A 24,424-nucleotide genomic window follows, 5' to 3' on the forward strand; every position below is an offset into this window, starting at 1 on the left:
TTCCTTTTAAAAAAAAACCTTGCAATGAAAATTTAGGCCTTGCCTGTTTACCTCCACTTTCTTGTTTCAAAAGGCCCTTGCAAAGCTCCTCCCATCCATTATGATATATCAAATTGTCAGGGACCATACATTCTGTCCCAGCTAATAGCCTCTTTCCCCATCCAGAGCTGATAGCTCAATGGGGCATAAGGACAAATTCCGACAAGTGAATTCTCTCAGCCTCTCCCTGCTGAGGTTAATGGGCGACTTGGAGGGTGTCTCATCTTGCACCTGTTTGATTCCTTCTCACAGTTCAAAGTTGAGCTAAAAACGTGCTTCATTTCTCTCATTGGATTTTGAAAGGCACTTTCCAGAACACATTGCATCACTGAATGCAGATTGTGGAAATGTTTCACATGAAATAGCCCATATGTGTAACACTTTGTAGAGGGACAGTCAGAGTTTTGAATCATTGCATAGTTTGATAATAACCCAGCAATCTCTGAAAGTATGGAAATTAGGTAATGCCTTTAATCTATGGCATTTTATCCAGGAGGCTCACAGCGATCTTATCACAAAAGGAGACTTCAGCATTTTTAACACTTACTGTCAAAATAGCTGGTGTCATCCTCCGACTCCAACTGAGGAATAAATTCCGCTTTCTGTCTCAATAAACCATTCCAGTCCAAGCCTCGGAAAAAATTGTGCTGTTTTACCTCATAGGCACCACCTGGTGGAGCAAGAGAGCAAAGGAAAAGGCAACTGTCAAAACCAGGGACAAGTCTCATGTTTAAAAGCATTTCAAATAAAAGTAGGCAACTGAGAAAAAACTAAGAACGCAATCAGAACGACTGACGTGTCTTTGAAACTGACCAAATTCAACTGACGTACAATTCGATCCCATCGATATTGCCACCAAGCTGTAATACAATATGTATTTGTACAGTGTGTGTCTGATGTAGAAAAACGTTCCATCTCAAGATGTTTTATAAAGTCATAATCCTATCAAAGGGGAGAAGTGAAATGAGGCAAACTAGGAAGATTTGCCACAGGCTCAATCAAATGAGCAGGTTTTAAGCATGATCTTAAAAGAGAAGTTGAAGTGTGGAGGTAAAGGGCTGCCTGAGGGAATGCTAACCTGAGAACCCAGACGGCTGTAGGTCCAGCTGTCAATGCTGTGGTGAGGGATGGGCATGTGTCCAAAAGGCCAGAGTCAGGGCAGGACTGCAGGGACCTAAGGAGATAGGGAATAGCAAAGCCAAAAAGGGTTTAAGTGGGAGGATGTGCATTTTAAATCTGAGGTAAGGAGAAAGGGGAACCATTTGGATTAGAGCAATGGCAAAGGGACACATGGAGTGGAATATGACATAGGCAAAAAAAATTTGGATAAGCTGATGTTTGCAAAACATGAGGATACAGAGGTCGAGCAGCTAAGAAAGCAGTGGAATAGTAAAATCTGATAGAGATAATGTATAGATGAGAGTTTCAGCAACAGGTTAGCTGTGCTGGTGTAGGGATAGATGAGCTAACTGAGATGGAAGAAAAGCCATTGATCAAGATGCTCTGGCTATGATTGAATGGGCAAGGGTGGAACCAAGTGAGGGCACTCTTAGTGAGCTAAACAATGAATGAATATTAGAGGCAATGGTGTAATTGAATGTATCAATGCAGAGAGGCAGAGCAGGGAGAAGAAGGTTAGTGTACCATAGTCACAGTCACAAGGGATGTCATTTGTGATGTTGATTTGTAGCATTAATGTTGTCTCTCCTTGATATTGTATTTCTCATTCTGCCCACACACAGTGTGGGATTGAAGACAACTAGAACTTCAACTGAGAGGCAGAAAGTGGAGCAAGATGAGGTGCTCAAAAGTGGTGGTGCTAGGAACTCTCGGGGAGCGAGGGCCAGACTTGTCACTGTGGACAGGGCAGGAAACAGACATAACACTAAAGGTTTTTCCATTCATGAGCCATTTTTCAATAGAAGTCGGGACATCATTGCAACTGGACACATTAAGATTGTTGGTGACCAGCAAAGTATTTGTGTATGACTGAATAAACACTGAGTGACCTGATGGAGGTACCAGGGCAGTGGTAATCACGGTTCACCAGAAAGGGACAACTATAAGTAGGGTTAGTAGAACACAGTATGGTTTTGGAAATTTACTGTATCTGTATGCTTTTCTTTTTACAATCAGGGTATTAATCATATCTTATTCTGATATAAAATCTCCTTGTGTAGACTTCCATGTTTCTTTTTAACAAGGCAGCAAGGCCACAGAACACAGTGTGTAGCTTTGAACAGTCCAATATGGAAAAAGCATCGAAGCTTTAGGAAAAGACCAATCACTACATCCCTGCCCCTCTGAGTCTAAAGTCAAAGGCTGGCTGTTTTTGTTTCAGCTCCTCCTGTGGTGTTTTAGCACTGGGTCAGGTTCCTCTAACTCTACCTTGGATACCGCCAGTGCGTTACGTACGATAGCCCACCTCCTGTGCCTGGAGCCTCTCGGAAATTCATTTTCTTCAGGTGGCAAAGGCATCAAGGTGGTGACATCTGCCTTGTCCATCTCAGATTCCAAGGTATCTTCAATGCTCAATGGACAGGGAGAACTCATAGGCTCTGGAACAGTCGGAAACGCTATTGAGGAGCAGGGCACGTTTTGCTCCCGCACTGTTTGTGGCCTTGCAGCTTTCACATGGCCCACGTGCTTGTTCAGGACCGTCACATCTACCCGAACTTTACACATCACCGGATCCGACCTCGTGCCAGCCACATGCCTTTTACCCCATGCAGGGCCATTCCCACGGTTCCTACAGCAAACTTTGTCCCCTGTAGTAAACTGTCCCTCTCGTTTAGCAGACTCGTGTCTGACATTGGCGTTCCTCTCCTCCCCAGGGCTGGGATGATCAGATGTAACCTGATGCAAAGTCTTGTTCCCATTAGCAACTCTGCTGGAGCTATCCCTGTAGTTGCATGAGGAATGGTTCTATAATCAAATAGGAACTGGGACAGTTTGTTATCTAGTAAAGCTGCAGGCTGTTTGTTTAAGCCTGCTTTCAAAGTTTGGACTGCTCTTTCTGCCAGACCATTGGATGATGGATGGTATAGAGCTCTCCTTATATAATCAAATACCATTCAACTTTAGGAAATACTCAAATTCCCTACTGGTAAACGATGGCCTGTTATCTGTCCATGTATTGCAAAAGATACACACAGTTTTTCCATTGTTGTCCCTGTGTTTTGCAAATGAGCTCTTATGCACGTCCACTTTGACTGGGCATCCACAATGACCAGGAGCATTGAGCCGAAGAAAGGACCTGCAAGGTCGACATGTAACTGAGTCCAGGGTTTACCCCACATTCCCACAAATGTGGGGGAAACTGCTGGTGAAAATTTTCGTCCTTGTTGGCACTCTGGGCACTTATCGCCACTGAAATAATTCCACAGAGGCAAGTATCCCATCACCCCATTCTTTACACGTAGAGTGTCCATGACACTGATCGAGCTTTCTCAGACCCAGCTTGCAGAGTGAACAGGATGTCCCTGATTGGACCAGATTAACAGCCCCAATCAGGGAACTCACTCTATGAGGTCCACCCATTTGACCTTGTTACACTGTTGAAACAGTTACAGATGTCTTCCTAATCAACTTGTTCAGAGATGCTATTACACACCTCTGGAGCTGATGGGACTTGAACCCCTCGTCCAGTGGTAGGGACACTAGCACTGCACCACAAGAACTATTCCCATAGATATGTTCTAATCAACCTGGTCAGATATGTTCTGACACATCCCCTGGAACAGGCGAGACTTCAACCATGGTCTCCTGACTGAGAGGTAGGGACATTGCTGTTCTACCACAAGAGCACCTGAACCATTCCATCTCTCATCCAAATGGTCTCAATTGATTTATGACTATCACCTGTGCCCAGGTCCAATTGGCCTCAGGCACACCTTCCAGACCCGACTGGATAATCACAAATATGCCTCCAGCATGAAGACTTGGATAACATTTCTCAATCCAATTGTGAAAGTGATCTAAATTCAGACATACACTGCTTATTTGCACTTACAGTACACTCACCTGAATGGAAAATCTGTCTACCAACAAGCTGCATTACTCAGTACCGAACTTACTAGTATATTAACTAAGGCTGTGTGGTTCTAGAAAAATGTGTGGAACAGTAGCCAGGGACTTTATTTCGCATTTTATTTAATAAATCACTCACTTCAAGCTTTAATCAAAATAATACAGCTTACGCTACTTGCCATAAAATTCAATTTATGGGCTAACAAAACAAATGAATGCATTTACTGCATCAGGATTAACATCCCAGATTACATGGTTACAAGCTCTTATGAACTGAGCAGCACTGTTTGAAAGTATGAACAAAATGACATTGGGTAGCAACTCTAAACGACCAACCTACCAGGGAGTATTTAAAACATTTTCAGTGTCACAACAGCGCAGCAAAAAGAGCTATCTCAACATAGGAACAGGAGTAGGCCATTCGGCCCCATATGTATAGCCTGTTCTGCTATTCAATGAGATCATGAACTAACTGGGACCTACTTCTAAATATCAGCCACGTGTATCCCTTAAGGCCTTTGCTTAATAAAAAAAATTATGTATCAAAGACTTAAAATGAACAACAGATCCAGCATCAACTGCCATTATTGGAAGCAAGTTCCAAATGTATTACCATTAAGTTTCAGAGACCCAGGTAATGTGCTGGGGACTGGGGTTCAAATCCCACCATGGTAATGGTATTTGAAATCAATTAATAACAAAGAATCTGGAATTAAGAGTATAATGATGACTGTGAATCCATTGTCGATTTGGAAAAATCCATCTGGTTCACTAATGCCATTTAGAGACAGAAACTTCCATCCTTACTTGGTCTGGCCCACATGTGACTCCACAGCAATGTGGTTGACTCTTAAATGCCCTCTGGGATGAGCAACAAACACTAGCCTAACCAGCAATGCCCTCATCCCATGACTGAATGAAAAAAATCATGTTTATAAGTGCTTCCTAACGTTTCTCCTGGACAGTCTGGCCCTAATTTTTAGACCCCCAGGTTTAGAACCTTTAACCAGTTAAGGTGGTTGCAATTGTACATTTACTGTTCAATGATAATATCAGCTCTGAATAGATTGACATTTTCTTTCTATAGTCATCTAGAACTGGAGTTTAAATGACAGCAAAATCTCTGAAAAGTGGTTAACTTTAATTTTGTGCAAGTGGAACAAGCATCCTAATCTGACCAGCTGAGAAACATTCCATAGTTTAGCCAACAGCAATTGTCAGAATGTGGGAACGAAAAAATTGTTATGCTGGAAAGCTAATATTTAGTTTACATGACAAAGGATAGCAACCCATTAGCCAGAACAGAATATCAATAGAAGGATTATTACATTTTAAAAGACTTTCAGATTCAGCAATTTTCAGAGTAATGTGCTAATTGCAGAATATTAATAATGCAAACAGCTTTACAGTACCTGTTCCCAGTCTCTCCAATGGGTTCTGCCTGAGCAGCATAGTGATGAGGTCTTGAGCATCAGATGCAGGAGCTTCATCCCCTTCTGGCCAGTTTATCTCATCTAGGAAAGAAAGGAAAAAAAAATACAAAAAGAACTAAATTGGAATTAAAGGATGATCTTCACAAAACTAGGAGGTATATCTAAATTTCACCATAAACTCATAGATTAAGCCAATCAACCTTAACAGCTCAGCCCACACAGGGGACTCATTGGATTGGTTTCCTAGTTGCTAGTCTGTTTAGATATTGCGGCCCTGAAAATTTAAAATGGCTGATGTCAGCATTATTGTCTCATTGGGAGATCATTCCAACTCAAAATACAGAGATCTGTTGGTAGCAACAACTTGAGGCAGTGTGCAAACTTAAATATGGCTCCCTCAGCACACAAATGTGCCAACCATATATACAAAACTCTTAGAAGAACTCTGCAATACGGGCAAAACATCAGACTCATCATGACCACTTTCAGAGCTTTCTCTTAAATTTCATGCTGTCTGAGAGAGACTGTTAAGAGAAAAGGTGGTGTGACTACTGTGTATAGGAGTTAGGAGGTCATGTTGCGGTTGTACAGGACATTGGTTAGGCCACTTTTGGAACACTGCATGCAATTCTGGTCTCCCTGCCATAGGATGAATGTTGTGAGACTTGAAAGGGCTCAGAAAAAATTTACAAGGATATTGCCAAGGTTGGGGGGTTTGAGCAATAGGCAGAGGTTAATTAGGCTGGGGCTATTTTTCCTGGAGTGTCGGTCACCTTACAGAGGTTTATAAAATCACGAGGGGTGTGGATAGGGTAAATAGACAAGGTCTTTTCCCCCCCAGAGTGGGAGAGTCCAAAACTAGATGGCATAGGTTGAAGACGAGAGGGGTAAGATTTAAAAGGGATCTATGGGGCAACTCCTTCACACAGAGGGTGGTGTGTGTATGGAATGAGCTGCCATAGGAAGTGGTGGAGTCTGGTACAATTGCAACATTTAAAAGATATCTGGGTGGGTATGTGAATAGGATGGGTTTAGAGGGATATGGGCCAAATGCTGGCAAATGGGACTAGATTAATTTAGGATATCTGGTCGGCATCGACAAGTTAGACCAAAGCGTCTATTTCCGTGCTGTACATCTCTATGACTGAAAGAAAAGCACGACAGCACATGGTGGGAACAGGGGAACAGAGTTTATGTTGCACTTCTAATTTGTATTCTTCAGAACTAGAGTACAAAGCAAAACTTATACAACTTTTTAAATTAGTTTTTATTCTTTCATTGGATGCGGGTGCTGTTGGCTATGTCAGCATTTATTACCTATTTGTAACTGCTTTCCCACAACAGCCTGAGATACATTTCACCTGAGCCGAGGGATTTTATCCACTTTCAAGCCTGCTAAACCCGCTAAAATCTCCTCCCTCTCAATGCTAATCTGTTCAGGTGCATCTCAGCCCCCCACTCTGATTTCGCTGCCTCCATAATGTTTTACTATTGTGAATGCAGATGCAAAGAACTCATTTAAAACCTCAGCTGTGTCTTTCATCTCCACACACAGATTGTTACTTTGCTCCCTAATGGGCTCCACTCGCTCCCTGGTTATTCTTCCACATCTAAAATACTTTGCCTTTGGATTTTCCTTAATGTTACCCACCAGTGTTTATTCATGTTCCCTCCTCATTGTCCTAATTTATTTTTTAAGCAAGCCCATCACTTGCCATTTCAACAAACCACCTTTTTCTCATGCTAATATTTCAGTCTTGGGCCTGTTAAAACATTCCAATGAAGCACAAAGTGAGCCTGAGGAACAACATTTCATTTTCCTCTTAGGCACTTTGCAACCTTGAGGACCCAATGTTGAATTCACTACTTCAGAAATTGACAGCATGTCGTCTGCTCTCCTTTTCTCTTCCATTCTTTCTCTCCTGTGTCCACTCACCCTCTCCCAACCCCCAAAACAACACACAACATTTCTGAAGAAGGGTTCAAAACGTCAGCTTTCCTGCTCCTCTGATGCTGCTTGGCCTGCTGTGTTCATCCAGCTCCACACCTTGTTAACACAGCTTTTGTTGTTTCTTAGAGATAGTAATAACTGCCGATGCTGGAGTCAGAGATAACACCGTGTGGAGCTGGAGGAGTACAGCAGGCCAGGCAGCATCAGAGGCCTTCAAGAAGGGTCCCAACCCAAAACTTCAACATTCCTGCTCCTGCTGTGCTCCTCCAGCTCCACAGTGTGTTCTTTTTGTTGTTTCTTGTTTACTTTGCTGTCTGCAGAGGGGACCTATTCCCTCCCTTTCACAACACCTCAATTCACACCCATTTTACATCTCCTTTTCTCTTCCACTACCATTAACAACCAATTTGTCTTTTGCCCTGGGTCTCTGTAACACTGGTTCCCTCCACACTACTCTGACTCTGTCAGAAGTATATTTAAAAAACATTTTTCAACCCCTTTCAGTTCTGAAGAAAGATCACACACCAGACTTGTAACATTAACTTTTTCTCTCTCTACAGATGCTGCTAGACCTGCAGAGTTTTCCCAGTATTCCATGTTTGTTTTTATTTATATGGCTAGTGCAGTTCAGTTTCTGGCCAATAGTAATCCCAGGATGTTGAGAGTGGTTTCAGCAACGGCAAAGCTGAACATCAAAGAGCAATGATTAAATCTTCTCTTGTTGGAAATGGTATGATGTGAATGATACTTGCCATTTGTCAGCTCAAAAACCAAAGTTGCTGTTAAAGCCCAGCAGGTCTGGCAGCATCTGTGAAGGAAAAAACAGAGTTAACGTTTCGGGTCCGGTGTTCTGAGGAAGGGTCACCGGACCTGAAACATTAACTCTGTTTTTTCCTTCACAGATGCTGCCAGACCTGCTGGGCTTTAACAGCAACTTTGGTTTTGTTCCTGATTTACAGCATCCCCAGTTTTTTTGGGGTTTTTAATTTGTCAGCTCAAACCTGGCTGTTGTCCAGGTCTTGGTGCATAACAACATGGACTGCCTCGGTTTGTGAGGTATCATGAATAGTGCCGAACATTGTGCAATCATCAGCAAATATTCCCACTTTTGAGTTTGTGTGTGAAGGAAGGTTATTGATGAAGCAGCTCAATGTTGTTAGGCCTCAGGCACTACATTTACAAACTCTTGGGGTGCTGTGGAAGTAATCTTCCCTCTGTACCAGGTCAGCTAGGGTCAATTCCTCCTGTTCCAGAGATGTATCACAGCACATCCGAACAGGTCGATTAAAAATGTTTTGGAGGGGAAATAGACTTCTAGAAGCTCCTATAGTGCAGTGCTAGTGTCCCTACATATTGGCCAAGTGGCCTGGGTTTGGATCTTATCTGCCCCGAAAAGGTTGATTAGAAAAGACCTATTCTGAGGAACTCCTGCAGAGATGCCCTGGAGCTGAGATGACAGTCCTCCAACGACCACTAACATCTTCCTTGTGCCAGGTCTAACTCCAACCAGAATATAATTACACCCCTAAACAACACTGACTTCAGTTTTGCTAAGGCTCCTTGATGCCACACTTGGTCGAATGCTGCCTTGAAGTCAAGGACTATCACTTGTACCTCACCTCTTGACATCAATAGGCACATCTGTGATAGGTACATTGTTGAGGATGAGGTCAACTAGATGGTGCTCTCTGTAGGTTCCTCATCACTTGTAGCTCTGAGACTGAGTCTGCAACATCTTTTAGCACTCAGCTAGCTCTGTCAGCCATCATGCCGCCAAGCCACTCTTAGTGATAGACAATGAAGATCTTCACCTGGAGTATGCTCTGATTCCTTAACACCCTCAATGCTTCTTCCAAATGATGTTCTACATGGGGGAGTACAGATTCAGAGAGGGTGGGGCAGTCGGCAGTGATCAGCAAAAGGTTTCCTTGCCCATGTTTGACTTGAAACTTTCAGAGGTCAAGGGCAACTCCTTTTTAACTGTATATTACACTGCCACAAGTACTGATGGGCCAGGGCATACCCAGGGATAATGTCTGGAATATTGTCCAGTTAGGTATGATTCCATGAAGCTGACCACTCAGAGTCATGGTCAGAGTCGTACAGCACAGAAACAGACCCTTTGGTCCAACTTGTCCATGCCAACCGATATTTAGGCTATCGTTTGACTAGTCTGTGGGATGGCTCTCCCAATTTTGGCATTAACCTCCATGAGTTGCGAAGAGCAGCTTTTCAGGGTCAGTGGAACTGTTTGCAATTCTCGTTTCAGGTGTCTTGGTTCATATGCATTCATTCCTTTCTGAAGGCTCTATAAAGATTTATACTGAAGCACAAAGGTGCTTGAGAGTCCTAGTTCATGATTCTCTTAAGGTTAACACAGGTTCATTTGGCAGTTAGGAAGGCAAATGAAATGTTAGCATTCATTTCAAGGGGGCTAGAATACAAACAGCAGAGATGTACTACTGAGGCTGTATAAGGCTCTGGTCAGATTGCATTTGGAATACAGTGGGCATTTTTGGGTCCTGTATCTAAGACAGGACGTGTTGGCTTTGGAGACGATCCGGAGAGAGTTCACAAAAATGATCCCAGGGCTGAGGGCTCATCATATAAGGAGCGGATGAGGACTCTGGGCCTTTACTCGATGGAGTTTGGAATGATGAGGGAGATCTCATTGAAACTTACAGAATATTCAATGAGTGGACATGGAGAAGATGTTTCCACCATTAGGAGAGACTACGACCTGGGGCTCAGCCTCAGAGTGAAGAGGTGACTCTTTAGAACTGAGATGTGGTTAATCTGTGGAACTCATTGCAGCAGAAGGCTGTGGAGACCAATTCGTTGCGTGCATTCAAGACAGAGATAGATAGATTATTGAATAGTAATGGGATCAAGATTTATGGCAGGAGAATGGGGTTGAGAAACATATCAGCCATGATCGAATGTCAGAACAGACCCAATGAGCCCAATGGCCTAATTCTGCTCCTATAGTTTATGGTCTATTAGTTTGATACAACTGTTTTGGTGGGCCATTTCAGAGTGTGGCCAGATCCGGTTAAGGATGGCAGATTTCTTTCTCTTAAAGGATATTAGTGAATCTGATGAGTTTTTACAATAATCAACAGTGACACGGAGCTGCAATTTCACCATCTGCCCTGGTGAGATTTGGACCTATGCCTTGAAAACATCAGCCTAGGGTTCTGGATTACTAGACTAGTGACATTACCACAACACCACTTCCTCCCTAAGAAAGGATACTGATCATTCACTTTCATGATCACATTAACAAATTTGCCCAACCAATGGACTTTGCAGTTGTGCACAAAATGGCAATGTTGAAAGGAAGCCAGGTGCTGTTTCACAAAGACTGAAGTTGCTATTATTATTTATTCAGAACTTTGCACCTCAAGCCGTTGACATGATGCTGAACAATACTGAGCTCTGCACAATGAATCATTTAAACAAATATTAACACTAATTACCAAATAGTTGGCAGACGCACCCAATTACAGTGCCATCATAAATGATACTGAGCAAAGGCATAGTTATATTTTATAAATACAAATGAACCATGAATCAGAGGTTATAATTTAATTGGATTTCACTAACAAAAAAATAAGATTAGTAATCACTAAATTTATTATTGCAGGCATAATTTGCAATTCTATTAACAACTGCTCAAGGCCATGGGACACCACAGAATGCTGAAATAAATTTATTCTGGGTTCATTTAGCCAGCAGCCTGCTCCATAAATGTAATTACATCATATGGAAATGATACATGAATATGTAAATTAGCAATTGCACTCCAACAGCCATTCACAATGCTCTTAATTAATCACTCAATTCCCACAGCCTCTTTCACTCTGGAGCACATGACAAAACAAGATGGAACGGAATTGACTTGGGGTCTCTCTGGACAGCTGTAGTATTACAGCAACTGCAATTGTCTGGCTCAGTACCAGATGCCTGTGAATTCAGAATCCCTAAACAAAGGCAATATTCTCAGATAACACAAAAGCAATGTAGAGTTAGATATCTGAAATAAAGACAGAAAATGCTCAGCATGTGTGGCAGCATCTGTGGAAGGGGAATCAGAATTTCATTTCAGGTGAGTCACCCCTTGTCATTTTATCTTTTTGCTAAGTACATCAAAATGTTCTTATTTTTGCCCTCAGATACTCTTAATACCTATAGTTTGCAGATGAAATGATTTTAACAAGCTCATTTCCTCAAAAGTGATATTTAAAATAAGTGTTGCATCATGAAATTGATTTGGAAACAATGAAGATGGAAGAGGTCAAATTGCCCCCAGAAACCTACGTAACATTTGCCCAAAATGATTCTTTCCAAGTATCTGGAACGTCAAGCAAGCAACGTTTCAGGAGCAAATCTAAATGCGACAGCAGTTTCCAGTTGAGCCAGCTGGGTATACAGATGCTCTATCACAGTACATCACATTTTTCAGCAAGGATGAAAGAAATCATTTCTTAAAACAAAAAAAAAAATTGCAAACTGAAATAAGCCTGAGTTCGTAGAAATCAACTGTTTAGCTAAAGGCTCTGAAATTGACATTGATAATAGCACTTGTCAGGGTTAAAAAAATCCAATGTTAGTTTTTCCTCCCTTCTTGGCAAAGTTTCATTCAGATAATTCAGTTATTTCTTGATGCTTACCACTAATCACTTGTCCAAACAGCTCCTCGGGCGTGTCTCCAAAGAAAGGGACACATCCAACCACAAATTCATAAAGAATTATCCCCATGGCCCACCAGTCCACTGGTTTGCCGTATCCTTGCCGCAGAATTACTTCAGGAGCTATGTATTCTGGAGTTCCACAAACCTGCAATAGAATAACAATTAAACCACAACTGGTGTACTGCGTCTGGTCACCACATTATAGCAAGGATGTGATTGCACTACAGAGGTGCTAAGATGCTGCCGCCCAAGCAGCCCAGTTTTAATTATGAGGAAAGATTGGGTAGGCTCGGGTTAAATGGTTAATGAAGTTAAGAGAGGATCTGATGGAGGTGGATAAGATTATAAGTGGCATAGACAGGGTGGAGAGGAAGACAACTTTTTCCATTAGTAGAAGGAGCAATAAGCAGGGGACGGAGATTTAAGGCACAGAATGAGGTGGAAGGCTAATTCAGGTGAATGTTTTTCACTCATTGGGTGGTGGGAGTCTAGCACTCGCTGTCGGAAAGGGTGGTCGAGTCAGAAATTCGTGTAATATCTAAGCAACAACCAGACATTCACTTGCATTGCCATAGCTTCTTGGGCTATAGACCTAGAACTGGAAAATGGGATTAAACTAGTCAGATCTTTGTTGACTGAGGTGGACACGATCAGCTGAATGACCTGCTGTGCTGTAAATGTCTCTGAGTCTAACGATAAAAACGATCATAGATAGGGAAAGGTGGTATTAGCAAAGATTGGGGCTTCTTACTTAATGGGGCTCCCATTAACAACTATTCACCCTCCCAGCCTGATCGTTATCAACTCCTTTGACTGTCCAACTGTCCTTCTCTCTCAAGGCTCTATCTTTTCGTTTAATCCCTAATCCACACACCTCCCTATTTTCTGCATATAAAATGATGTTTTCCCAGCCACTATCAGTTCTGAGGAAGGGTCACTGGACCCGAAACGCTAACTCTGTTTTTCCCTTCACAGATGCTGCCAGACCTGCTGAGCTTTTCCAGCAACTTTGTTTGTGCTATTGTTGTTGTTGTTGTTGGGGCTTCTTACATTGTTTATATACACATTTGTAAGAGTTTTTAAAAAAACCCGAAAGAACGGCAGGTGCTAGAAATCTGAAACAAAAACAGAAATTGCTGGAGAACATCAGCAGGTCTGGCAGCATTGGAGGAGAGAAATCAGAGTTAACATTTCGGGTACAGTGACCCTTCTTCAGAACACAATGGAGGTGTACCCAAGAAAACGTTCACTTAACTTGACAGTTTATGGATGGCATGCAATCTCGTGTGTGGTTTTACCACATGATACTTTTATTTTATTTAAAAGTAGATTCAATTTTTTGTTTGATATCTTTAGTGCGTATGATCAGCTGAACCTGTCAGTAGAGTCAAGGTGCTCAGTCCATTTGGACAGTGCTCGCTGGCCACTGGGTAGGAGTATGTGTCTAGGTCACAGGAGGCATCATCCAATGATCCAGTTAAATGGTTCCAACAGTACAGCAGGCGGTTCAGATTGCGTGGGGGCAAGGAATTAAATTTACAAGATGTTACGGGAATCTTCTGGCTTCACCTTTATTTGCGTCTAGGCTTCCTGGCAGAAAAGCCCATGGTCTGCATTTTTTAAAGAAGAACCAAGTTGCCAACTGGCAGGTCACAAAGATACAGTGGGATTTGCAGGGTCTATATATCTGCCCGGATTTTAACTGCCTACTGGCCCAATTTCCATTGGGCAAGCAGGGTTGAAAGCAGCCTTTGAATCATTAGCTACATTTTTCAGTTCATTTATATGTTATGATGCAGATTTTTTTAAGTTTGTTAGCATTTTTGTCAAATTAAGCAATACTGCAATAGAGCAATGTTCATTTTTCTTAGAACAGTAAGGAATACAGTCTACTGTAATGGTGAAACAAAGGAAATGAATGTGCACAAACATATATGCAATAGAGATAAATATTATCAAATTTGTATATTCACAATCTGAATTTGTACAATAAAACTACACAGTCTTTCCTCTATTGCTTTATAATAGAATTTGCTCACTCCAGCAGTGACATTAAAAACAAAATATTTAAACCAACAACACTAAAAACAGCAATCATGGAAAAGAAATGGCAGACTATATCCTGTCCTGTTAGAACCTAGACATATAAATATTATTTTATATGTATATTAAAATGACTCACTAAACAGCGTATCTGCAAGACAGTAAAATGGAAGTGCAACTACATCAGGGACTAAACTATGTTCATCCTTAAATGAAATGCGCTGAATGGAAACGGGGCACAATCCTAGAACTAATAACTGTTACGGATTTTGGAATTACTTTGCATAGATTGCTATTTGTTCAGTGATGGGTCTCGGTTTACTCCTTGACTGTTGCTTGCCATTTGAGAGCAGAACCATAAATAACAAATGGATGCATGAGAATGAGTTGACATATTTGCTTAAATTAAATCTGAACATTCCCAGAGAAAAAGGGGAAGAGAAAAGAAGAGGAATGTAGCAGGAATGTGGACCCCGTTTTAATCCCCACATCCCAGTTAGTAGCAGCAAATAAAATTCAGTTTTTTTTTCTTAAAATTACCTCAGTCTTACTATTAGCTAAAGAGTCAGGATTCATGTAGCTACAATAGATGTATTTAATTGCTTGAATTTTTCTCTCTTTAAGTTGTTGTTCCACTTTTTTATATTTCCTTTCGATCCCTCCTTCTGATTAGTTTCCAATTTTTCCAATTCCACCGTACTATGAACTCAAGTCTCTGTCAGTTACTGCAAGAATGATTGAGGTTTGATTCTGTCTTCATCTTAGTTGGTGTCACTTGCTCCAAGAGAGATTTTCTGTTTGAACACCTCAAGAACTTGAAAAATAGGAATCTCTCATCCACACCTTCAATGCTCAAGTAAATACTTTCAATAATGTGCAATAGTGAGCACAGGAACAAGCTAATTAATGATACAAGTTCACTTATTTTGCAATTTTGATGACATTTTTACACCAGAATTAAACATTCCTGACAGAAATTATGGACTTTCTTTCTTAAAGATGACCATCAATAATCAGTGGCCAATAGTCATCAGACACCAGTCATATACAGAACACTTGTCAAAACGCATAGAATCGAACCATGAAAGGTCAAGTTCTAACATGTAGATTTGAAAAGCATGAGTAGGGCAATGAATTGCAGCAAATTACTGTATCTGATATTTGTCTGATACCTCATTTGTTTTTAGCTTTCCACAGTGTAAGTATCTTGACTGTTTCTAAACTGTGGAGGTTTGTTTATGTAACAGGCTCAACAAGAAAAAAAACAAATTGATGTTTTCAGACAGGTGACATGTTGTAGTTTGCTTCAAGCTTTCAAATCCCGATGGTGCGGAGCAGCTGAGACAACAGAGATGCCAGTCAGCAAGACTGCTACCTTACACAGCCCCATGTGGCTCTCACCTGCTTGTCCAGGAATTCTCTGGCATCCTTCTCAATGTGCCCTTCATAAAGGTTAGTTGTCATGTTCATCAGTCCAACTTTGGACAATCCAAAATCTGTCAGCTTGATGTGCCCCAACGATGTTACGAGTAAACTGCAAAGAAAAAGAAAACGTATAATTCAGTTCCTCCAAAATACATTTTAGTACAATTTTAACTGAAAAATAACTGCAAGGGAATTCTCAACAATCGCTAGGTCAAATCCAGAGGAAGGAAGCCACTGAAAACGATTATATTACCACAATAATTTTGTAAAACCCAGCACAGATTCTCACCAGATATTTTAGGCGGGGATGGGTTAGTGGGCAAAACTCAATACCACAAAATAAGTTGACTATTTGAGACAAACCAGTAGCTGAAAATACTGGAGGTAAATAAATTAATTTTCGCTAAATAAAACAAAGAACTGCAGATGTGGAAATCAGAAACAAAACAGAAATTGCTGGAAAAGCTCAGCAGATCCAGCAGTATCTGTGGAGAGAAATCAGAGTTAGCATTTCAAGTCCACTGATCCTTCAAGGACCTCAAACACCAACTGTGATTTCTCTCCACAGAAGTTGCTCGACCTGCTGAATTTTTCTAACAATTTCTAGCCTGAATTAATTTTTGCTATTGGAAAGGCAGGGTTTCTACTGCAACTTGGAAAAGCTTCTCACATATATGAACAAGCTGTAAAATGATGAGAATTTCACTTTTTGATCCGCTAGCTAAAGCAATCACTTATACAAAGTATGCATAATGGAGCTGAGATAATACAATTTTATAAGATTACATTAAGAATCAGAATTTCTAGCACAGAGTAACTTCTTACATACATTTCCACAAATTCCAACTTCTTGTTTTCTCATCAGATACCACTTGATCAAACATTTTCCACACTGTGGTTGTCTCAGGCAGAGAACTTTTTGCTGCAATCTTGCAGGTTTATTTCAGTTCTAACATCAAAACTTCCATCTGGCTAAACATATCATAATTACAACATGCTCTGATCCCCAATGATATAAACTTGTATAAAGTGACAGTGTTCACTTACACCGATTAGCATTCAAGCATTTTGCTTTCACCCACAATCTTTGTCAGGATAAACTTATGTATTTATGCTCTGGCCCTCAGAGATTTGTGATCTTTGCATATTTTCTTCCAAATTCCTGAAATTTTGCTTCCATAAGAAATAGGAACAGGAATAGGCTGTTTTGTGCCTCGAGCTTGCTCTTCCATTCAATAGGGTCATGGCTGAAAAGACATTTCTCACGTCCACTTTCCTGCTCTTTCCACCATAACCCTTCATTCTCCTACTAATCAAGCATCTATCTCAGCTTTAAATATACACAAGGACTCTGCCTTCACAGCTCTCTATGGCATGAAGACTCTCAATCCTCAGGGAAGAAATTCCACCTCATCTCAGTCTTCAGTTGGCACCCCTTTATTCTGAGGTTGTGTCGTCTGGTCCTCGACTCTCCCAGGAGGGACAGCATCCTTTCAACTATTACCCTATCCTTTAAAAATTTGCTATGTTTCAATGAGATCACCTCTCATTCTTCGAAACTCCAGTGACTAGAGTATCGTCCTGTTTAGTCTTTGCTCATAAGACAATCCCTCTATACCAGGGATCATCTTAGAGAACCTTATCTGAACTGCACTTGAGCATTTGTTGTGGTATTGCAAATAGAACATCAGGCTGAAAATGACTATCCAATACAGTTGAGCAGGTGCACTCTCCAATAAATCTTGACAATTAGATCTTGCTCGACTATACATAAATGAAGATATTTTTTAAAGTGCCTGCTTTTGGAATCCATTCTTCCATTCCAGTCATCGTTTACAGATTGTTCATTTCCACTACATTACAGCAAAGCATACTGTCACTCATCAGATTGCACAACTGTCATATAGATATGATACAACATCTTGGCACTACAGATTTATATTGCAATTTATACATCTGTTGCATCCATGTGAGATGGCAGTGGCTGCTCCATTAATCAGATACTGTCTCTTGTGCTGAACTGAAAGCTCAATGTAACACTGACCTATTGCTGCTCCTTTGTTCTGTCATTCAGTTAGATCACGGTTGGTCTCTGTCAACCTCATCTACCTGCTTTGGTTCTCTACCTGAACCATCCTTGCTCCATCAGAATCCATCAATCTTCATTCAGAAATGTTCAATTGGCTGTCAGCCTCAAGAACTTTTGAGGGAAGAGAATTCCAGATTTCAACCAAGAACTTTGTAACATCACCTATAGATGTAGTGTGCTAGACACAGGACAAAGCGTGTAATGACTGTAAAAAGAAGATATTGACACTCTGGTGCCTGATTCTGTATGAGGCGGTGCTGTAGTTGAGGACTGTTCATGTGTAAATAAAGGGTGACTTGGTGACGGGTTACCAGCCTCTGCAAGAGTTATTTCAAGGGGGCAGTGTGGAATATGCACCAGGTAATAGAAAAAGCTGAAGCTAAAAAAAAATGGCCAAAGGCAGAAATAGACTGTGCATGTATAGGTGTCTGTACAGTGAGAGGCAGCATAGGGGAGGGAAGAAATATCCAGAAAAGCTGACAGTGGCTGCAGTTCAGAAAGTGGCAGCTTTGTGTTTGGTATCAAGATACTAGGCTAGAAGGAAGTAAGTTGTTGTCAGAGAGTTAATACTGGGCTAAGCTGCAATACAACATTGTTGTATACTTTGTCAGAAGACTTTGATAACATCTGGATGCAAAATGGAGGAAGTAAATTGTGGCACTTGCAAAGAAGACAGATCACTGCAAATAAAGGGAGTGGGGAAAAAAAGAACGGTTAATTTCATGGAGGAAATTCTTGAGAAAAACATTGACAGAAGACATCAGGCTGTGGGACGGTCCATGACATGGGATCAGCCAGCAGCATACTGAGTGGTGATGCAGACGTGAGGGGCTGAACTGCCGACTCCTGCTCCTAATTCTTACATTATGAGAATAGTGAAACACGGAGACACAATAAGGTGACCTGACCAAGAAATAAATTGAGAGAGGCAAGATAAAAGCAGAAGAATTTGGTTTTACAACTAGGTTAGAATTCACTGAAATGGAAGTACGAGACACCAACCAGAATTCAGAATCCAGGCTCAGCTTAGCCTCACCTGCCTTCAGGACTTTTGGTTAAACAGCTTCCAATATTATTCTCTTGGTTTTGTACAAAATGCATTCTTCTCACTTTCTTAACAATTCTTCCTTAACTAGGTTACTACTTGTAGGTAGCAAAAATTGTGGATGCTGGAGTCAGAGTCAATACAGTGTGGAGCTGGAGGAACACAGCAGGTCAGGCAGCATCAGAGGAGCAGGAAAGTTAACGTTTCGGGTTTACAACCTTCATCAGGACTGGGCTACTTGTGTCAGGTTAAGCAAATAATGATTCTTTAATTCACTCAAGATGCGGCCATAGCTGGTCGGGCCAGCATTTATTGCCTGTCCGGAGTTGCCATCGAGAAGGTGGTCCATATAGTAGACCCACAATGCAGTTAGGGAGGGTATTCCACAATTTTAACCCAATGGCACTAGATGAACAGCCAAGTGTTGATGCAGATTATTTAGGAAATACTTGCCAAGGGCACAAAAGACAGATTCTCACAAGTGTTATAGTGCAAAAGGAGGCCATTCAGCACATTATATTTGCACCTACTCTCCAAATGAACCATTCTTCTGCCTTCTCCCATAACCCTGCACATCCTTGCTTTCAGATAATAATTGTAATTCCTTCTCTGAATGCTTTAACTCTACTTGCCTCCACCATATTCAGGCCATGCATTCTGGACTTCAACCACTCATGGCGTGAAAATGCATTTCTGACGTTGTATTTGCTTCTTTAGCCAATTATTTTACATTTGAGCCCTTTCATTCTCAATCTTTTTATACACAAGATCAATTTCTTTCTACTGACTCTCACTATGATTTTACAGAAGAAAAAGTGGCAGCTGGTTAATTAATTAAATTCATAGGCCTAATTCAGTCTTTGAAAGCTGTAATTTACATAGAACTTTGGAATCAATACTTTGATCTGTGGCATGCCGTTCCTAACAGGGGAAACTCAAAGTGAGTGTCGCTTCTGCTCTGTCACTTTCTGTCTCTCAACGATTCAATGGAAAATTTGAAGTGTCAGTGGTATGCACAGGAAAACATATGCGATCATACATTGTGGAAAGTTTTCATTCGTGAAATCCACAGTCAGTTGTCTTTAGACCACATACAGGTAGGCTATAGGAGCCTCCAGAATATACAGAGGGACTGTTCCCAACAGCCACAACATTCCCTCCACAACTCCACTAGCATGTACATGACACTCACTGAACGCAAAATGGTGGCGTGGGTATTTTTTTCAAAATTAACTTATACTTGCAAATATTTCACATTACACTGGTTTCACATATTTCAAGGGTATATCATTATTTGTTGAGATACTTTAACATATTGGGGCACCTCATGGTTCGCACACACATTGATAAGAGGGGAGTTAGCGACATTTCCTTTATTGTTGGAAGAAATTATGATATGCTTTTGCGTTCACTCTTCTTTGAATGTTCTTGTTGGAAACCAGATACATGGGAACATACTCCACCACCTGCAAATTCCTATCCAAGCTGTCCTGACTTGGAAACATATTGCCGTTCTTTCACTGTCGCTGGATCAAAATCTTGAAATTCTCTCGTTAATGGTATTATGGGTTTACCTACAGCACACGGGCTTCAGCAGTTCAAGGCGGCAGCTCCCCACTACCTTCTCAAGGGCAACTTGGCTCGGCTAATAAATGCTAGCCCAAGCAGCTATGCCCACGTCCTACAAGTGAATTTAGAAATAGCCCAATGTTCTAGTCACCATTTTGTGGGGTATGGCTAAGCTTTCAGGTTTAGCTGATCCACGCACTGTGTAGAATATCAACTCTTCCAGCCAACACAGTGAGATGGATCCACACGTAGACGGTACTGACACCACTCCTAAGGCCCCTCAATATGTTAGCTTGACTGACTGTCCCAACCATGTGCCCCAGCACACCCACATCATCAGGGTCTTTCCAATTCACTCCTCATGCCCTGAAACACCACCTTCCCCCCTCTACCCTGACTCACTCTTGTTAGTGCCTACCTTCCACCCATGCTCTTACTCCCCTGGTCCCCTACACGTGAATTAAAAAAAAAAATCTATCAACATGCCAAGGTTTACAACTGACCAGAAACTGAAATAGACTTATATATGAAATAAACTGAAATATGTCTTAGGGGAGGCAGTCTGTAATCAGCTGTATCACTGGACTAGCAATCCAGAACTCTCGGCCAAATCCCATCATGACAAATGGTGAAAATTGATTTCATAAAAAAAGAAATTCTGAAATGAGGAACTGGCCTAATGGCGTTCATTGTCAATTGTCATAAAAACCCATTTGCTTCACTGATATCCTTTAGGGTAGGAAATGTGCCTTTCTTATCTGGTCTGGCTACATGTGACTCCAGACACAAAGCAATGTGTTTGACTCTTATCTGCCCTCTGGGCAATTAGAAACAGGCAATAAACGCTGGCCTAGCCAGTGATGCCCACAATCTGTGAATGAATAATAAAAAAGCAGTGGCTACAAGAGCAGGTCAAGGGCTAGGAATGCTGCAGCAACTCATCTTCTGACTATGCTGTCCATCTTCTACAGTGCACAAGTCTGGAGTGTGATGGAATGCTCTCCACTTGCCTGGATGAGTGCAGTTTTAATAACACTCAAGACAACACCATACAGGACAAAGCAGCCTGCTTGATTGTTTGTGGATGTGGTGCCATTCACTCCCAGCAGTGTATACCATCTGTACTGCAGAAATTTGCCAAACCTCTTTAGACATCATTTTCTAAACACACAATCACCATCATCTAGAAAGACAAGGCCAGCAGACGCAAGGGAACAACAATTGGGGCATGTTCTCCTTGAAGCCCCTCATTCTCAGTTCTTCAGTGTCACTGCCATTAGAGAGTTAGCCAATGTGGGCCTACTGACATCAAATGGACTGCTGAGGTTCAAGAAGCAGGCTCACCACCACCTTCAGAAGGGCAACTAGGGATAGGCAACGAATGCTGGCCCAGCTAGTGACACCAACATCTGATTAAAACAAATTTTTAAAAACTACACAGATACCAGCTGTTGCCACAACTGCACTGGCAATCTTTGTCGTTCTGTCTGTCAACATGATAGGATCTGCACTATATGACAATCCCATTGGACTGGCATATCTATCTATTCGCTCCCTTGCTTCTGTCAGGTTAAGAGAGAAAGTTATAAATTCCCTCTCCTTCTATCTAGTGCCTCACCTTCTTGGTGCAGTGATGTACTGTGAACTATTAGAAACATCATCTGCTCATGCTTACAAGAACCTGCTGGTGTAGAAATGAAGGGCTACAATGATCTTCACAGCCACTGGTGGTGATGTCCTCACCTTGCTGTGTAGCTACAGGTCTGGTTGTTGGGTGGCAGCACAGTTTAGTGACCACCTCCTTCGCAAAATGTAAGTGCCTGACAAAAGTGGAGATAGCAATGTTCCATTAGTGCCTTTCATCCGAATGGCACCACTGAAAAGGTGAATTTTGCAACCATTGTTTGATCTAATTATTGCTTCAAGTGCATACTTTATGCTCATATCAATTTATCACTCATTGAAGTACCCCCACCCAAGTTTCAAAGGCATTAAATGCTCTATTATTTTTAAACAAAAATAAAAACTTAAAAATCTAAGAAGGGCTTCAACAGTTATGCAGAACTATCAGAAATCCACTCAGACCTATTCTTCAGCTCTTTTTCACTCCAGAGTCAGCAATTCTTTCCATGTATAAATCCAATTTCATCTGGAAAGCTGCTCATGAATCTGCCTCCATCACCTTTTCAGGCAGTCTATTCCAGATCATGACAACTCAAGTGCATAAAATAATTTATGTTCATGTTCTTTCTGGCTCTTTTTCCAAACTGTCCTCCTGGTGATGGAAAAAGTTTCTCTCATATATTCAATAAAAACCCCTCATGATTTTGAACATCTCTATTAAATCTTTCTTTCATGCTAACAGTCTCGGATGTACTCTCTGGTAAATCTCTATTGCAGGTGTACTGGTGCACGTATCAGAATGTGCCATTCGTTACATTGACCAGCTGATTCACAAAATGCTGTTTTGGACATGCAGGCCCAATTATGGACACCCACATCCCACTGCAGCGCCTACACCACTGTTGGTGCTATTTAGAAGTTATCACCATAGGACCTCCAGCTGAGGTGCTTTGGACAACTTTTGCTGCAACAGAGTAAGCTACTGTGTTGATTGCTGTTACAGGATACTGAGAAGGTTCTGAATTCAAAAGAAAATTATGCTACATCTTGGCAAGAAGATTAGCAGAGTATGAAAGTCTGTTAGTAGAAAGCCTGCGTTCAGTACTGGGGGATGTAATTTCAGTCCCTCTCAGGCTGTGGTTATGACACGGGCTTGGAACAGAGAGGGACCCACACAGATGAATGGTGGCAAAGGGGTGGGAGGTGGGGGTGGAGAAGGTGCTGTTCAACACATTGACATCCTCTCAGAAACTTTGCCAATTCTTCCTGAGGCTTTTTTTTAAAAATGTCATCCTAGAATTGATAATAACAATGCCTAATTTTAGAAAACATTCTGTCCAATTTTTATTTTGGCATTTTTACAGCTAAATTTCAAAAAAGGCTTTCCAAACTCCCCAATTTCATTCAACACCAGTAAAGTGAAGCTAGGCTTTGTGGCCCCTGAACCCTATGCTCACCAATTGAACAATGTTGGAATGAAATTCTCCACCCCTATAATATATGGCACTGACATCTATCATGACCCCCACATTTCTCATGCTCTGCTCCAGGCACTAAAATCCTACATGGACAAATTTTACTCAGCCCTTCTGTACCGGAATCAGCTTCACAGCCCTCTGTTGGTTTCCCTCCTTTGACTCTTCATTCAATAATTCTACATCCTTTCTGCCTTTGGAAGTCTCTGGGAAACTGAGGATTAGAAAAAAAAACCTCCTGCTTAAAGCACTTCCTTGTATTAATAAAAAATTACTTATGTCCCACAATTGCACAACTGCAAGAATTTTTAGTATGCAACGTTTGGATAGAGGCACTGCAAGCTGGAACACAATCAAGTCCGTATAGCACACATTACAGTCATCTCAAACTAATTTACTAACATATTAGTTTGCTTCAATCAACAGGCCTTTATCTATTTAATCCCTTCCATGTTTTATTTATTGGAATCCAGCAGTAGATGTCAGTACCGCTGGTGACAATTAAGGGTTTTGAATGAAGAGTGTCTAATACAAAGTTTTCAAAAGGGAAAGTGGCATGCACTAAAGACCCATAACTTAAGATCTCTTAACTCTGTGGCACTCAGATTTCTTCATCAACCTTCAAAACATTCTGGTTAATAATCTTAAACACGCACTTCATAACTTATTTCATCTCATGTAGAATCATATCTCATCTAAAGTTTTAGGTAAGATACAAAGTGCAACAACAAAGAGCAAACCATTTATTAAAGTTAACCTTTGCATGTGCAATCAAATGCTGTACTAGAGATCTTGATCTGCAAACTTTAACTTAAAATAATTAATTCTGTAGCCAACATCGTTTACATATACATACTTATCTGGTTTCAGATCTCGGTGTACAATTCCATAATTGTGCAGATATTCCAAAGCAAGAACTGTCTCTGCAAAATACATTCGTGCCATGTCTACTGGTAAGGGGCCCATATTTTTCAACAGCGTAGCACAATCTCCACCTATAAATGCATAA

The 24,424-nt window shown here is 41.2% G+C and overlaps 2 protein-coding genes across 3 annotated transcripts in view; both read right to left on the bottom strand.

Moving 5' to 3' along the window:
• Nucleotides 1–24,424, bottom strand: part of LOC109920222 (microtubule-associated serine/threonine-protein kinase 4-like) — a 763,378-nt gene that overhangs the window by 634,385 nt on the left and 104,569 nt on the right. For both annotated transcript variants that reach the window (XM_048595288.1, XM_048595289.1), the window contains exons 13-17: nucleotides 24,272–24,410; nucleotides 15,591–15,723; nucleotides 12,126–12,291; nucleotides 5,481–5,582; nucleotides 587–709 (exon numbers count right to left, since the gene is read on the bottom strand). In XM_048595288.1, coding sequence (XP_048451245.1) covers nucleotides 587–709; nucleotides 5,481–5,582; nucleotides 12,126–12,291; nucleotides 15,591–15,723; nucleotides 24,272–24,410 — 663 coding nt within the window. The remainder of the gene's footprint in view (nucleotides 1–586; nucleotides 710–5,480; nucleotides 5,583–12,125; nucleotides 12,292–15,590; nucleotides 15,724–24,271; nucleotides 24,411–24,424) is intronic.
• Nucleotides 1–24,424, bottom strand: part of LOC125482815 (microtubule-associated serine/threonine-protein kinase 4-like) — a 399,885-nt gene that overhangs the window by 105,392 nt on the left and 270,069 nt on the right. The window lies entirely within an intron of this gene.

The sequence above is a fragment of the Rhincodon typus genome, chromosome 3 (genome assembly GCF_021869965.1).
Source record: "Rhincodon typus isolate 14 chromosome 3, sRhiTyp1.1, whole genome shotgun sequence".
Classification (NCBI taxonomy): domain Eukaryota; kingdom Metazoa; phylum Chordata; class Chondrichthyes; order Orectolobiformes; family Rhincodontidae; genus Rhincodon; species Rhincodon typus.